The sequence below is a fragment of the Leuresthes tenuis genome, unplaced genomic scaffold (assembly GCF_036924035.1).
Source record: "Leuresthes tenuis unplaced genomic scaffold, fLeuTen1.0.hap1 SCAF_11, whole genome shotgun sequence".
Lineage (NCBI taxonomy): Eukaryota > Metazoa > Chordata > Actinopteri > Atheriniformes > Atherinopsidae > Leuresthes > Leuresthes tenuis.
Genome location: NW_027325365.1, coordinates 20,154,478 through 20,172,146, shown reverse-complemented (window position 1 = coordinate 20,172,146; position 17,669 = coordinate 20,154,478). Strand labels below are relative to the sequence as shown.

General features: G+C 42.4%; 1 protein-coding gene across 2 annotated transcripts; it reads right to left on the bottom strand.

The window, feature by feature from the left end:
• Positions 1-400: 400 nt before the first annotated feature.
• LOC140318274 (synaptopodin) lies at positions 401-16,402 on the bottom strand. 2 transcript variants are annotated; one of them, XM_072396016.1, is made up of 4 exons: positions 16,221-16,402; positions 11,662-12,827; positions 5,676-7,750; positions 401-3,727 (listed from the first exon to the last, which is right to left on the bottom strand). In XM_072396016.1, exons 2-4 carry the CDS (start codon positions 11,822-11,824, stop codon positions 2,447-2,449), a joined length of 3,519 nt encoding a protein of 1,172 aa, XP_072252117.1. In that variant the 5' UTR covers positions 11,825-12,827; positions 16,221-16,402; the 3' UTR covers positions 401-2,446. The 2 variants fall into 2 exon arrangements, with proteins under 2 accessions (XP_072252117.1, XP_072252118.1); XM_072396017.1 differs by having other exon boundaries at positions 16,353-16,387.
• Between the last annotated feature and the right edge of the window lie 1,267 nt (positions 16,403-17,669).

The window sequence follows — 17,669 nt, the reverse complement described above, 5'->3', positions numbered from 1 at the left end:
CATAAATTACAACGGTCATATTTAATGTTTTCAGGTTAGCTCACTTAGTTTTCTGTCATATTGTTGTTCTTTTATTGATTTACAAAAGAAAGAAACTGAACGAACATCACCTCAGAGTGGTGATTCCTTATTTTTCAGGGGCTGCAATGAAGGAGTTGTTTATGTGAACAAAAGTGCCAGATTAATCCTCTTATAGATGGTGCCGTACAGGATTGCAGTTGTCTGACCCTTGGGTGTGTATCATAGTTTATACTATACTTTACTATAGTTAGTTTAAAAGGACACTTATAGGAAGTCTCTACATTACCCCCCCACTTCAATTACAGCATATTTTGGAGGCCTGGTATTATAAGACAAAACTAATAAAGCAGTAGACAAAAAAGAAAAAGGATACTTCAGCTGGTGTCTTAGAGGTGTTTTATTTTGTATGAGGTTATTCAGAAATCATAAAGTCATAAAATGAAACAGGAGTGGAGTTATTGGAATGCCGGCTAACGTCATAAAAACCATAAAACGTGCTGGAAAAACTTAAACATGCCATGATTTTATTTTATTTTTTTCCCTATCATTGAGGATGTCTGCAGTTTGTCCAGAGGTGACCCAGGTTGAAATCAATCCATGTCACTGATAGGTTTAATCCTGCCGAGAATGCGAGGTCACCAAGTAGCAGAAGTTCCTGTCACTCAAAGATATGCAGAGTAAATATTTAGCAATGTGCTGTGATGCTTTTTGGCCCACGAGTCAGGGAATGAAGAAATGATCTGTTGTGCTATTGCAAGACGGGGCAAGGTGGGAATGCTGTAATATGGTCCCGCTGTTGAAATACAAGAAACAGAAAGACGCGGTTGCATTTGCAGTTAATTGCAAGTGTCATGTCAACGCGTTGCATTTTCCAACGCTGGACCAAGTTTGAGAGTAAATCAAGACATTTGCTTGATTTACCTGCATGAGTAAGTCCAGTATTTTACGAAGCCATGGTAGCCATTGAAATTGTATGACCGCAAGTGCAAAGTATAAAAAGAAACATTGGAAGATACAGAGAATGTACATTAGAGTTTTATACGTGACTGAAATACATATTCTTCTGATCTTTGTCTGACAAACACTTCATAACATACAACATTCTTCTGACACTTTTTCCCAAGGAAATTCCACTTCTTGCATCCTCTCGTCACTCATGTGACATGTACGTTTGCCTCTAAACAACATCCGAAACGACCCATTTTCAACTTGTTTCTGATCAAAGATCTCATTGACATGCAGAATTGTGACTGTCGGTGAGCGGTAAACGCTCGGAAACAAACACACGAAATACAACAATGTTTGAAATCTCGCTCTTGAAGCATGTCAACAGTGCTTGATCAAACAGGTGTCTCAGTGTCCCATTCCACCTTCTCATTTCTCTTTCTGTTCAACTCTCGTTTTTTCCATCATTCTCTGCAAGTCTGCCCGTAAAGCTTACACTCAGCTAAATCAGATTCAGTACTTCGAGCAACAATACATTGTGTTGAAGTGATTATTGCACTGTGATAATGTGATTATGCTTTTCATTCATTTACACTGGTTTAAATGGATAATAAACTGTTGTGAATTCCTCTCTGTCCATGACGCTGTGAATAGCATGGCTGTGTTATGTCATGTGCTGTCTCAGACAATATTCATTATGAATAAATAAAAGCAGGAATTGCCGCACATCTCCCAGCAGTGTGCAACTGAAGCAGGTGCCTCTCAGCTGAAGGACAATGACTAATGTACACCTGTTTTAGGTTGCCTTTTATTGTCTGCCTTGATTCTGAGTCCAACTAGACTTTGATGAAAACACAATAGTGATGAAATGTTAGTCTGTTGATAGATCAGCCTTAGTGAGGTCCAGCCCTTCTTTATTCTTTGGAAATTCATAATGAATTGACTATATACTTAAAGAAAAAGCATCAATAAGAATTACTCACACAAAGCACTGAACAATCCATAGAGCTACTGAATATATGTAGATATTATCAATTTTATGTCCCTTTTGTGTCCCTTCTCTGCCTTAAGTCTCCTCCATTTTGGTATATGATATTTCATCCATGATCTTAACTATCCTAAACTATTGAAAACTATTTGAATGTGGTATTTACTGTCAAGGTTTGTTGTAAAGGTGTAAAAAGTATCATACTAACTTAAAGTGAAGTTAAATATCGTTGGTTATCTTTGGTTATCTTTGGTTATCTTTGGTTATCTTTGCGCGTTTTGGTATGTAAGAAGCACACAAGCCACAGCAAATGTGTTTTATAAAAAGCTTGCTCTTGTCAGTCCATACTAGGCATGTCAGCCATATAAAATGCTAAAACTACAACATTAAAGAAAGATAACTTATCTGATATCAGAGCAGTCTCTCTCCGGGCAATCCAATGCCACCAAAGTCTGTAAAAACTGTGTTTTGATTTAACACCTGGTAACACCCTCACAGGTCAGTGGAGACTGTGCTTCTCTTGACTCTTAGGCTACCGCCCCAGCCACGGGGGCAGGTATTGTAGGAGTTCAGGCCTGGCGAGCGAAGGCCTGAGTCTTCAGATTCAACAGAGGCGTCTGAGTCGGTCAGAGAGCGGCTGTTGTAGAGCCTCACAGGTGAGCAGATTCTCTGAGTGGGAGTGGGAGGAGGGCTGGTGAAAGTAGGGGACTGTGCCCCAAGTGCTCGTGACTGGAAGTGGCCAATGGGTGGTTTGTTCGAGTCTTGGTGGGAGTTTCCCAGAGGTGAAATGGGGAGGCTGTGACCACTCAGCGCACCTGGGGAGGGGCTGTTTTTACGTTTGGCAGCATTGATAATATTCTTTGCCAGCAGTCGATGGTTGGCTTTAGCATCTAGATTATTAACAGTGGGTGACATGCAGCGATTGTCTTTGGGTTGAGCAGGAGAGGTGGCGGAGGATGTGTACAGAGGTTTAGTGGAAGGAGAGGACAAACTGCTTTGAAAGAGTGCAGGTGACTGGGAACGTGAGCCCCAGGGGGGACAGGCAGGAGACACGGCTGCAGATGTTTGGGACATTCTGGATGAGGAGATGGGGAAAAGAGCGGACTGGTTATTTTGGCTTCCTGAAGGCGATTGACATCTTGATCCCCAGGGAGGTGTTTGGGAGGGTCTGGATGAAGGATCAGAGGAAATGGCGGAAGACTTGGTATTGTGGAACACCACTGGAGACTGGCATCTTGATCCCCAAGGAGGAGAGCATGGGGAAGTTGCTGTAGGTGTTAGGGATGGTCTGGGTGTGGAAAAAGAGGCAGCAGTGGAGGACCTGTTATTCTGACTCACCACTGGGGACTGGCATCTTGCACCCCAAGGAGGAGAAAGAGGATAATGAGTTTTAGAGATTTGGGTTTGTCTGAAAGGAGGAACGGAGGAGGTAGAGGGTTGGCTGACCATTGGGGACTGACATCTTGAACCCCAAGGAGAGGTGGCTGTTGCTGTTTGGGAGGGTCTGGATGTAGAAGTGGAGGTAACAGTAGAACAGTGGACATTCTGACCTGTCATAGGGGAGTGACATCTTGTACTAATGGGAGAGGTCACTGGGGAAGTGACTGAGCGGATGGGGCGGATGGTGGAAGAAGGTTGGTTTGTTTGGTGGCTGGATGTCCAGATTCTGCTGGTTGGACCATCTGGGCTGCTGAATCGTCTGGTGAGGCTGGGTGTGCTGACGGGTGTGACTGTCTCGCTGTGAATTTCACCAGGGAAGGACTCCTTTGATGCCTGTTGGAACATGACATGTAGTGCTGATTTAAAATTGTGGAATCAAACTCACAAACAGAAAGTAAATGTGCAAAACACAACTGTATTATGATGCTTTTGTAAGTTTGTAACAAATAAACAAATCTCCTTATTGAATAAATACTATGGTTTTGATTTTACTCTTACAGGATGTTTTATGTATAAAAAGAGCATTTTTCTTTCAAGTTGAAAAGAAAATAAGAACAAATAAGTGATTATGTAATGTAAAATCTGTTTTGATCAAACTGAATCTATGATTTCAGTCTGAGTTCCAGGTGAATTCAAGTTATCTCTGAGTGTCCCCCTCTCTCTATGGTTGTTTTTTCAGTATGCCTGGCCACTTGTATGCTTAGCCCCAGTCTTTAGTGTCTCTCTCAGATTACTGTCATCTGGTCCTCCGGGGGTGGCTAACTTTTGCAGAGATATGAAGTTACTCGACTGAAGCAAGGGTTCAATTCCATCTTGTGCCCATACTAATCAAGAACTAACTATAATTGCTTGGGGTAATAATATGAAGAGACTGTGTTGTGATACTGAAGTACAAGTATCAGTTTTCCTGAATGCTCTAGTCTTGTAAGGTGAATGTTAGCAGCCATATTTTGCAAAGTCAAGAGCTTCATTGGAAGAAATATGGCTCAGGTCAAGGGTTATAACATTTGTCTTAACGTCTGAGCTCCTCAAGAGCAACGAGGCCAAGCTACATGTCTTAGCACGAACACACAGAAACAAAATTCCTGTTGAAGTGTAATATATCTTGTAATGGAAATCTTTAGTGGTTATTTCAGAGCTGTAAATGTCAGATATTGTGTATCAAAATGGATATGCCACCTGTTGTAAATTATCTGTGTATCAAACAGAGGCATATGTGTTCTTAGTGATAGAGCAGAAGGCTGGAAAAATCAAACAACCAAAATTATACAGTGAAATCACGGACGAAAGAAGCCAGTGTAGTCAGGAAATGAGAAAAAGGAGAGGTCACTGCAGAGTGTTAGCATGAAGCTTTAATGAAGGAAGAAAAGATCCACTCTCACATTTAATAAAATCAGTAATAAGAGACGGTATAACAGCAGTAAAGAGCAGTGAATCAAGGTGGAAAGAAACAAGCACACACTTTAGTCTGAAACAACACTAACTGATGGTGGAATTACTGCTTTAAGTTGAAACGACAGTATACTGTATGTGTAGATTCATAAAGGAAATTAGAAGGCAGCACATAGGTCTGAAACACAGCAGAATCCAAGCACTCACCATATATTTAGGTATAACGTGCTGGAAAGCAGAGTAAATTACCCTGAAGTCATAAAGACATAAAAGAGTTCTCTTGCTGCAACTTCCGTGCCAGTGAGCAGCATTAAATTGCAAATCTTAGATCATAAAGCAGATGCTATACCATCTGTTAAAGTGCTTTGTGAAGCAGCATCATTATGGTGCCCAGTGGAAAAAGTGTGAAGTTGTTTTCATGTTTTAAAAATGTCCTGAAAAATGGATGTTTTTCAGTGCTTATAGGCTAACCGCTTTGGGAATGGAAACATGATTAACTGATTAAACCGAAGTACAGTTTTAATTTTCTGAGGTTAATTACTAGTGTGCAGATTTAGTTTCCAAGGAAAAAATACAATTACACTATGTATTCACAGGTCATTTAGGATGCATTCGCTTAGATAATCTTATAACATGCAGAGCAGTTCAGCCCTAGATGAAATGACTTGGTAAGTAATTCAGCTAATTTATCCACTGTTTCATGATAAGTCTTAATGTTACAACTCTTCCAATATATATCTACAAGAGATGGTAATAAAGTGGCACTAAAGAAGCAAGGCACAAAGTTCATTACATTTTAGAGCCACTAGAATCAGTTTCACCCATGTGTTTAATCTCTACAAAAAAAACCAGTCCCTCTCTAAAAATGGTAGAAAGAGGGTCTCCACACCTGTGGTGTAATTCCTGCCTTTTTGGCAGAAAATGTGGGCCTTGGTGCCTGTACTCCTGACCGAGGAGAGGATACTCGCTCTGGAGAAAAGGCACACATAGGAGAACTGATCCTTGGATGGTCAGAAGTTGAACATGATGGATACTCTGGTGTTCCTGTTGGGATGACTGACAACTGAGGCGCCATGCTTTGGGTACTGAAGCGAGAAGGAGGGCTGTTAGGTAGAGAAGTTTGTCTGGAGTAAGTATGGATGGTTGGTGGGTTCTTGGCCTGTGGCGCTCCTCTTGGTAAGGTACTCATTGGGTCCTTGACTGGGTTTAGGATGAAGAGGGAAGAGTTAAGCTGGTAGGGCCGGTGCCTTGACAGGTCCATCTCTATCTTGGTGCAACCATTTTCCAAAGGAGGCGGTTCTGGGACTGGTTCTGGCAATGCAACTTTAGGCTTTGGTTTTTGCTTGACTGCTTGTTGGGCCTTCAGATTCTGTGACAGCTGAGCGCCCATGTCAGAGTTTTTAGCGATGGCTTTCACCCTTCCAGGCATGTTTGATGGGTAAATCCAAGATGGTGGTAGAGACATTGTTGGAGAGGGAGACCGAATTTGTCCTGCATGCTGATTCTCAACAACATATTTCTCCATCCTGGATTGACGTTTGGCAAACAGGGCTGCCCCTTTTCCTGACACGTTAGTTAGGGTCTGTTCGGGCCGGTGCTCTAACTTTGGTCGAGTTCTTGAGCTCTTGAGACAGGAAGCCCATTCTGGAGCAGTTGCTCCCTCCACCCTGTCATCTTCTTTGGCTTGGAAGTTTGAAGCCTCTGCACCCAGTGCCAGTAACTCTTCTTCAGATGCTGCTTCAGGCACAGATCTGTGTCCATGTTTCTTCCTTTCATCAGCCCCTTGCACCAGACAGAGCAGCTCCGGATTTGGAGCAATAACTGTTTTTTCTTTAAATGTGAACATCGACTTCTTATTTGCTCTCCTGGCAGTTCCCTCTTCAAGTATTCCTGTCTTGATTGGTGTGACCAGCTTCCTCTCTCCAACGGGTTGAGGAACGAAGACGGATGGCTTAGGGGCTGTGGGAGGGCCACTTTGGGACATGGGTGGATACTGAGAAGCAGGGAAATTGGATGGTGGAGGAGAGCAAGGCGACGTGATAGGAGACATGAGAGGTGAACTTGAATAGAAAGCCTGTGGAGGTTGGTTTGTGAAGGCTGGGAGAGGAGGTGTGGGATATGACGGAGGCGGGGGTGGAGATGAGAACATGACGGACTGAGGAACAGTGGAAGCAGGGAGGGGAGGGGTGGAGTAAGATGGAGGAGGTGGGATGGTCATTACAGGACTTAGTGCCTCTGCAGAGTGCACTGTGGGTGGCGAGAAAAAGGGCCTGGCAGTTCTATTGACGATGGTTGTCATCTGCTTGGATGAGGGTAAAGACACCCTCTCAGATCCAGAGGTGTTATGACAGCAATTAACAGCAAGCTCTCCAGCAGGAACTAGCCCTATGTGGCCCCCATTTGTCTCTGCCGCCCCTTCAGCATGTTCCATCACACCTGGTTCAATGTTAATACTTCCTAAAGGAGTCTCATTCTTGACATTGTCCTCTAGCTTCTCATGGATTTCATCTCTTCCCTCTTCCTCCTCCTCCTGTTCCTCCTTGACTGGGAGAAAATGTCTCTCTTGAATAACACTGTTGTCCATGTCTTCCTCTTTGTGGAAATCCTTCCTTGGCTCGTCTATGATATCACAAGCAGAATGTACACTTAAAGTTGGTGAAAGCAGTGGCTGGGTATTCTTAAAGTTCAGGTCTCTATCCTTTTCCTCACTGCTCCTCTCTGTCCATGTTAGTTTGTTGGACAAGGGGTTGCTATTCCCATTTTCAACTTTGTCCTCCTCTGACCCCTGTCCACAACTTTCAAGGGTGAAGGCGTTCACTCTCTGTTTACGCCGGTTGAAGAGCTGCACGCCCCTGGAGCTGGAGCTGGATTTGGAAGGGATGGTGAGCTGAGCAGCGATGATGTGACTCCTCACACGTGCCTCCTTCAGCTCCTTTTCTGATAAACTGGCACTCCTGGTCAGATCTGAAGAGATACAAACAGGTGGAGAGGAGACAGACACTTAGATAAATATTATGTGTTGTCATTTAACAAAGATGTTTGATTAATTGCAAAGCGCACTCAAATTGTGGCGGACTAAACAATGTGCAATACGCAAAGGCAATTCCCTTAATGTCTAACTTAAACTTACCAAACTGCTGTTCTGTAGAAATATAAAGAGCCAACAATGACCAACAATGAGTTTGAATATTCTCTTTAAAACCCACAAAGCTGCTGCTGCACCAGATGGTTCAGACTGCTGTTTGCTGTGCTTTTCATTCCATCCAAGCTAAAGTTTTGTGGACATTTGAATCAGCAGACTGGAGCTGTTGACAGTGAGCTAATAGATGTAGGTTGAGAAAAAAAACTGTTATAAATAGTGTTATAAAGAGGCACAGCTTGTTGGGGTAAAAAGATTTAGTTCAGTGTTTTCAACAGCACCATAAGAAGCAGCTGACAATCATTGTCTTTCAACAGTTTTGCAGGTTTGCTAATTACATTGAAATCATGAGATAAATCTTGCTGATGTTAAAGTGGAGAGTTTATTTTCCGTGCTAAAGAGCTCCCTTCCAGGCAATGGAACTATTTCCTCTACCATCTGCAGAAGTCCCTCCCTGAGCATTCCTTCACCGCTGAGAAAACTCCCCGCCTGCGCTTCCAGCATGCCTTTGGTTTCTCTCTGTAGCTAATTTGTGCAATACTGCAGCTCCAACCCTTAATAGACCACTTTTACAGCCTTCAGCCTCCTAAAATGACATTCTGTGACTGCTGCCTATAAACGCACTATACAATCAAGTGTTCCCATCTTAAATATAGAGACTACATCATACTTCAAAGCTAATGAGAGGAAAACAAAAGCTGCATCTAGGCTTTTTTTTGTACAAAACACTTTGAAAACAGAGACTCTTTGATGAGCATAGCAAAGTAGAATAAGTTGTCATGGTGACACATCTGGTAGATTATTCATCTAATTCATGATCCTCCAGGACTTTTCTCAGACAGCTGGCACAGCCTTCATATCATAAAGTGATGGATCCTGACAGCTACATTATTAGATGTAATCGAATGCCAATCACAATACTTAAGCGTAAATCAGTTACTTATAAAGCTGTCCTGTAGAGCTGATTCTGCATGTGGCTTTTCCTGGCGCAGAGGTCAACGCTGACATGGTCTTTTCCCCAGTCAAGGGAATATTAAGCATCTGCCGTTAATTTTACAGACTTTTAGCCTGTCCTTGCAGTAATCTAATTAACTGGTACTCTTGATTTCCAGCTACAGAAACCCAGTTAAAATTTCAAATTGTGCATTCAACATCTCAAAAGTATCTTTGTGGAAACATGCGCTTTATGGTCGCATTTTGATCAGAAACAGCGCAGTGCATTTACACACAGAAAAATATACTCTCCACTGTACTCTGTCTAGGAAGAAATGCATCAGTCATAATGATGTTAAATCACTCAACCTGAAAGCCAGTGAAGATATATGAGCTAAATGACACATCTGTGGCACTATAACATGGATAAAACATTATCAGTCAGACCCTTAAACAAGTGGACCTCTTCCCACTATTGGCATAAACATAAATATCCCTTTATATACTACACTGCAGAGAAATAAATCAGCGTGTCCCACAGATACTTGCGAAATAATCTGTACTTTTTATCCGTGTTGTCTATATAAGTGGGATATACTCTAGGTTTTATTTCTATCAGGTGTCTTACTACTTATAATTCATGCTAATGGAATATATCATTGTGACTCCACATCATAAACATCTACCTTGAAAAGGAACCAGCTTGGTTATCAAGTAACATGCAGGTGCAAATCTCATCAGTGACTAAAAGTGCCACATATTGTTGAGGAGTAACTTTTTTTTACTCTTTGTCATGATGAACTGATGACACAAAGCTCAATCGACTTCAATCGATGTTTTTCAGTTACCGCGGAAAATATGAGTTTAGAGGCAGTGTTACAAAAGCAAAACAGAGGCACTCACAGGTTACGTTTCCTCTCAAAACAGACACGACTGCTCCTCTGTTAGAATTCAACTCTATGAAACATTCTCTCAAGTTCTTTGAAAGTTTGCTTATCTTGCTGGATCCACACCTAATCCCTTACCTTTTTCATGTCAAAACTCAGACCTCCGCTGTGTTGTAGTACCTCCACAAGAGTTTTCAATTTAACTGCGTCCGTTAGCTCAACACACCCCCCCTTTCTGGAGCGAGACACGGGATCAGATTTCTTTTTCTCTGCAGTTCAGCAGCACACAGACAGGCAGGCAGGGAGGAGAGGAGGAAAAGAAGGAGGAGGGGGTGTGTAGCTGGAGGCTGTGCTGTCTGTCACTCAGCCTCCAGCTTTATTTCACATTTTCAAATGTGCAGCACCTCCACAAGCTTTTCACAAATTATTAAAACAGAGACCCCTGTGAGACGAAAGCTCTGCGCTTTGCTGCACAGAGTCCAGACTTTTTCTTGTGACAGCTTTTGAGAACTGTCCAGTCAATGTTAAGTATTGAGCAGCTTATCTCTGTAATGTCCTGTGATGGCAAGGGAGCGTCTGACCCTTGTTGCAATCTTTGAAGTGCAACCCAGAGATACCCCAGTTTATGTTTACGTGGATTAGACCACCGAGGCTCCAGAGCTCCAGCACCTGACCCCAGCTGCCCTCCGCGTCAGTCAGGATATGCCATGTGTGATTATTGAGCACTCTCTCTCCAACAAAGTGTCCACCCTCTTTGAACTTCTTCAGCCCTAAACTCCAACCTGCAAAGGCAGGACAGGAATTTCCTGTTGCAAGAGTCTCCACATCATATTGTTGCCCCCTCCATTCTCTCCCACCTCCACCTCTAACTTTCTCTATCTCATCTCTCTGCCCTCTGTCCCTTCCCCTCATTCCTGCATGGAGGAGAGCAAACTGGAACCCCCCGCCCCCACAGCAGCAGGATTCAAGTCAGGGGGCCAACCCTGCATTTGTATATCAAAGGTCAGATTACCCCGTCGGATGTTATCTTTCTGTGGGTGATGGCTGTGCAGTGAGTGGGATGACAGCGCCGGCCCCCGTGGGTGATGTGTGAAGCGGTATGGAAAGGCAGGGATTAACAGAGGTCCTGGGATCTTACCGTACTGAGTGTGACCTAAACTCTCAGTGCATCTCATGGGAGAAATTAAAAACCAGCTCAGAGGTGGAAATCAAGCACCGCTACTCAAATTCTTATTTTCATAGGGTATGAAAAATCTCAACAGGGGAGCAGTGGACTTTTTTGGGGCCTTTGTGTTTTTGGTGATCTGAGGAAACTAATTAGTGGGTAATGAGTGATGGGAAGAGTGTTGTTAGCCATAGATCTAGATAAGGAGCAAGTGGCCATGAGCTTTCTATACAGTGCACAGGGTAATTTTACTTTGTTCAAATAGTAGACTGGCAGTCTTTTCAGAGGAAATCGTCTTTCTTTCTCTCTTTTTTTATTTTTTGACAGAAATTGAGATCTGTGAAAGTCTGTTTCCAAACAGCTTTTCCCACAAGTTACGCTATTACTGTAAGTGTCTGTGTTGGATATTAAGACAGCTCTTTAGGAGGGGTGCAAGATTGCTTTTCCATTGCTGCTTCGGCCGCCTGTATTTTAAGGCATGGAAACAGATGTTTAATAGCGCTCTTCACTGTGTCAGATTTCAATGATGAGTCTGGACTGTTTGTTTCCTATATGGGCTATCTCCCATTTTCAGCTACACTTTCTGGTGTATACTGGTGCTGTTGCCTCGAAGCAGCCAACAAACAAACCTTTGGAAGTTATTTTGTATTTACATTTCTGTGCTGTTACGTAACAAAGTAAGAATACACTTTCTGGCTGCTTCCTCGGCACCCAAAATGAGAACAGAAAAGTCACATTCACAAACACTCACTTGTTTTCCTGCTCATGCGCTGCTTGTTGAATCCTGTCTTTTCCAACGATGTGTCATAGTCTGTCTCAGGGTTGTCTATGTCTTGCTTTAGCTGAAGAGGTTTTCTCAATCCTCCTGGACTCCAGCTCACCTCTCTCCTTATGGGCATATGTCCCTTATCCATCTCTCTCCACAATAAGACGCTTCTGTCTCTGTCTGTTTCACTCCTCACTGGCAGGCAGTGAATACGTTCAAAGAAAACACAAAGAACAAGCACAAGAGGCAGTTCAGGATTCCAGATTGCTGCTTCTGGTCATGGCTCGTCGTTTAGCAGTAATCCTTCCAAAAGTTGTCCTGCCGTCGGCTGAAATCCGACGAAACCAGTGTGTTCTCACTTTGTTCTTCATGAAGTATTGTTGTCTGTCTAACTGGACCTCCCAGGAGGGTCAACTCTGATGTGTCTTGAATGAGTTCCCATGGAAAACAGCCATGAAAATTGCACAAGTTTGTTGCACTCTGTTAAAAATCTGGCACAGAGGTTTAAGGCTTTCTGTATTTACATCTCTCTAACACTCCATTTTTCTTTCACTGAAGTGTTTCTTCCTCTCCTTCTATTTTGGTCACCAGAACATTCTTTTTTGTTTGGCGTCCCAGTCTGCAGCCTGCAGATTACTTTTCTTTCAGAGAAAGGGATCTGCCCTTTATCTTTGAGATCATAAGTCTACGGTGACGTGAAAGGGAACTGTGCATATGGGGACTTCCTGCTGTTAAGGTGCATGTGAGGAATAACATTTAACTCAGGAAAGGTCATGGAGCCTGTTTTGTACTCAGTGTTCAAAAGCATTCAGTTAGAGCTGCTTTATTCTAGTCTCCCGTTTGTTTCTCTTACATACAGAGTTTCTGAAAACAGGATTCTTTCTTTTTTTCAACAAATCATACGTGAGGAGTAAACTTTTTTTCTTTTAGGTGGTAGTCTCGATCAGTTCTGAAGCACCACAGCTGAGGTTTCATCATTAATGAACCATTCAGATGTGTTTTGAGTGTTGGCTCTTGTAGAAAAGATTTAATGACTGTGTTCTGGCTGTTTAGCCAGTCTGGAGAAGAAAAAAGTAAAAACTCCTTAGGCTGTAGATAAAACGAGGGCCACTGTGTTTTATTTAATCATTCCTCGTGTTCTTTTTTCTGTCCTGCAAAAGATTAAAAAGGGGGAAACATGTAAGTTAAAATGTTGTTATGCAAAAATCAAAGCCATTTAAATAAGCTTTTCTTTAATTATTTCATGCAAATGTGATATTTTCAAAGACAAAACAAAAATGTTACATTTGTCCTCAGCATTTCCACAATCACTCTTATGACAAGGCATGTTGTTTCTCAAAGAACTGAAAGAGTTTTCAATGATGGTTTCAGAACAATTATCTGAAAGACCTAATATTTGTGCCGAGTGAGAGTCTGAGATACTATCTTCATGATTTTTTGTGAGCAAAGACTGAAACATGTTCGTTCCTGAGTCAAGAAAAGCCTAATTCTCTGGCATTAACGTGTAAAAGGTGAAAAAAAGAAATGGTGTGACACCTTTCTAAAAGTCTCTGTGTCGTCTCCAAAAAACGGAAGAAAGGTAGCAATTCACTCTGGTCTGAGCGCTGGCAGTCTGCTTTAAACCTGTCAAAAGTAGCTTTATCATTGCCTCAGGGTCTGTGATGTGATACAGCACACTGAGACAGTGAATGCAGATTTTATTCTCTATGCAGAATGAAGAAAGGGACAAAGATTATCCTGTAAAGTATTTCATTAGATCAGCAGTGTCATATCTCTTCTTCAAAGCAAATAAGAGCCGCTGGCAGTGTTTGTAATGATAAACCGGTGTTTGCACATCCTTTTCCCTGACCAGACTTGCTCTCCTTGAAGCTGATCAGTTGCATTTTGTTTTTCCCAGTGAGTCACATCTGTATCACTCAGCGGTGGGAGGCCTGCACCGAGAACTAAACACATGATTATAATTTCTAAAGCACCTTTTCAGAGCTTCCTTGGAAGCACAACAGCCCCTCTAATTTCCATCTCTCCTTAAGGTGTGCAAGCAGCATAAACATGTTTTCATTCCTTTTGTGCAGACTCCTAATGGAACATCAGCTGAGTGATGACACTCTGTGGATGGACTGCTCATTAGACCCCTTAAAGACAATCATCACAAACAAAACACGGCCCCACCTCCCTGCTGTAAGGAAACAAAAATCCTCCACAGTTTCACTTACTGGCGTGATTCTGACGAGTGAGAGGAGATGAAGGCCAGTATTGTTTAGACACTCTGACAATAGCTCTTTGAATCTCCACAGATGCAGGATGCATGTTTGGATCAGTCTGCATCTCATTTGGAAGCTCACACGTTGTCTCTTTAGATCAGTTATTTTCACTTCAGTAGGTTTGTAATGTTTTCTTCATTAGCAGTTGTCTTTGCTCTGCCAAAATTGAATGTTTACTGTGATCAGTGAGAAGAGAGGTGAACACATGTTGAGGAAGTGTCCTAACACAGCATCAACAGATTGCCTAAAATATGGTTAGATTACTGTACTTGATCCATGCTGAAAATATTTATTAACTGACAGACACAGAGCAGATGTAGGACACTCAAAATTGACAGCAGCCAAGATGTAGCCCTGACTCTAGATTAGTAAGCAAAACACTAACATATGGACTGTAGAAATCTACATCTGTTGCACTCTTTTTATTTTCCTCCTCTTGATATTGTACAGCCAAGGCATTGTATTTCTTCCAGACTGTCTTGTGATGTTTAACCCACTCAAGCTTTTATCTGCCCTCCATAACTGATACTTGGATGCCACTCCCCACTCATCATCACCCCGCCTCCTGTTGCCATGAAGTTCAAAAGGTACGGTGTGCCTCTGTCATGCTTTTAATCCACCCCTCCACACTTTTCCTCTGCCACCCACTATCATCTGTGGTCAAAAGCAAGGATATAATTTACAGTTTAGCCCATCGGGCCTCTTCATTTGTAATCACAGAGTTCCTGTACATCATCAGCACTTGACTGATTCATCATGCAACAAATCCATTGAGCTCTCTGCAGCATGTCTCACATAGTAATGATGCACACGCACACACACAATGTGAAATCATGCATTTGTCCCTCAGGGCCGTTGTCTTGTACATTTATCATATATCTGCATCAAAAGCCAGCCTCTAGAAAGCATGTCAGCTAACTAATAACTCATTCACTGCATGATTTTTCCTACTAAGGTTTGACATTTGTACATCATCAGTCGCTTGGGGCACAGATGTGTTGAGGCAGATGTGTCAGTATCAGGTGAGCTTGCATTCTACTTACTGTAAGACTTAAAAAGTGTATCAGTTACTGAATTTGTAATGAGACATCTCATCACAACATTGACTGACAGGCCTTTGTGATTGAATCCCTAAGGGGCAGAACTGCTGTGTGTCCGTTATCTCTTGCCCTTTGCCTGGATCCTTCACACTTCGGCATGCAAAAATCATTGAGCTGTGAATGCTTAAGGGTTTTAGCTGGGCCTTTTGCTCCTTCACTCTCTCTTGCTAGGACAAAGAGCCATTCAAGGGCTGCAGCAGCACCAAAAAATTATTTTGGCGAGAGGCTCCAGAATGGGCATTCCTGGCACATAACTCCTCAAGAGGCTGTGATAGTCAACAGGCCTCAACTTGTTCGGTCTGACATCGAAAAACATTGCAAGGCACTGTCTCTAAGGAAACTTAGAAACTTCTATTTCTGTTTATCTTTATTTTTTCAAGGGATTCTTGATAGTTCTGTCATAAATCATGACAAGGAGACCCATATAATGAAGAGTTTGCTTCATGTGCGGCTTGTTCTTGTCTCATAATAACTGGTGGGGAACTGCAGAGAAGAAACAGAGAGATATACTTGAAGTAGGTGTGTATGATCCTATGCCAAGAGGGAGGAGCTTTCTAAAACAATCAGAGTCATCTTCTGAAAACTGTTAGACATCAAAGAAAGAGGCTGAGGAACATTTTTTAATGTAAATTTTATGCAGGCATTATCAATACTGCTGGAATTATTTGTAGAATGGTATTGACTTTTCAAAGAAACTTGGCAAGACAAAGTCATAGCAAAGGTTAAGGGGCATCATTTGCTAATAGATACATGTGAATAAACATATGGTGGAACAAAAACTCCTGTTGCTCCCCTATAAACCAGTTAATAGGCCTCACCTGTTGTATTAACAGGAAGCAATTATGTATATGAGTAAGTAAATACAGTCTCCAGCCAGGACTTTAATTGGATACACCCTCTAATGTTACACAGTGCAGTTCAAGTCTATAACCTGGCTACACAGAGAGCTGCACACTCTCAGGACAACAGGCTTGGATATCAGTGCTAATGTAGCCAGTCAACACCCCCCACCCTTCCACTCCTGCAAGTCTGCAGCCTGTACCCAGAAAAAAAAAACAGCAGCCCCAGATGTTTGTCATCTACTCAGACAAAGACTTTCAAAGTTTCCCTCCTCCTCTGCTCCAGTGCTCGGCTTTCCCCTCCTCCCCTGTCCCTCTTGCCCCAAACAAAGATTGTGTCTTACCCCACAAAGATGGATATAATTGGCAGCAGGTGACCAAGTGTGCAGAAGTCACAGTTTTGCAACGACAGATAAAATTCCACAATTCAGTCCTTTTTCCTGTTTGGTGCGTGTTGGTTTGGTCATGCTGCTCACCTGTACTCCGGTGGGTCTGGCGGTGTGAGGCAGCGAGAGTGTGTACGGCCCCTTTTCTGTTCCTACGACTCTGTACACACACCTCCCCCTTTTTACCTCTCCTCTCTCTCTCTCTCTCCCTCTCTCTCTGTGTTGCTGACTCTCTCACTCAGACGAAGGATTGGTACGGGGGGGTCAGCTGGAACACAGAAGGCTCTTTGTCTGGAATCTTTTCATATGGTTTTCTTCAAGCTTGCATACTGAACACATTATGGTATAATATATTTTCATATTCAACAGAGGGATATCGAGGGGGCCAGTGGGCCCCACTGTGTCCCCCACCACCACTTCCACACCCTACTTTCTTTTCCTGAACCATTTTCCTGCCATGCACATTGGGCAGAAAAATCCAGATAATCCAGAAAAATGGAAGAGATGGTTCCTGCTAAAACCACAGAATTCCTTGATTCAGATCTTTCATCTTAAAATAATAGAAAAAAAAAATATTTCAGCACAGATCACAGAAAATTACTTCCTCTCAAGAATTTTCAGACAAACATCTTCCATAGACAGAAACAGACTAGTCTCTGAAAAAAAAGTACACCCTCTCATGCTCCTTATCAGATCTTAAAATTAGGTAAACAAGACCTCAGATGAACAAATACACATATTACACCAAGCCAGTATTTATTTAACAAAAATAAGTCAACATACAGAAGCAGTGTGTGAAAAGCTGCGCACATTCTTTCTGCTTCCATAGGAATTAAGAGGGTAAGTGGCAGCCAGGTGCTGCTAATCAAATGCACTTAATCAATTGATCATTGGCATGTGTGTGCAAAGCTATAAAAGTTGAAGTGCCAGTTTACTGGTCTGTAGCATTCAGGTGTGTGTTAACACAATGCCAAGGAGGAAAGACAGCAATTACCTTGGAGAAGCAATTCTTGCTGCCCATCAATCTGGGAAGGATTATAAGGCCATTTCCAAACTATTTGGAGTTCATCATTCTAGAGAGAGAGATTATTTACCAGTGAAAAACATCGAAGACAGTTGCCAATCTAACCAGGACTGAACGTCCCAGCAAGTTCACCCCAAGGTCAGAGTGTGCAATGCTCAGAGAAACTGTAAAAAACCCAAGAGTTACATCTCAGACTACAGACGCCAGTTAGCATGTTAAATGTTAAATATCATGACAGCACATTTAGAAAAAGACTAAACAAGTGTGGCATGTTTGTTAGAGTTATCAGGAGAAAGAAAAAGAACATGGGAGCACAACTTAGATTTGAACAGTTGCACCAGACCAAATCACAAGACTTCTGGAACAATATCCTTTAGACAGAG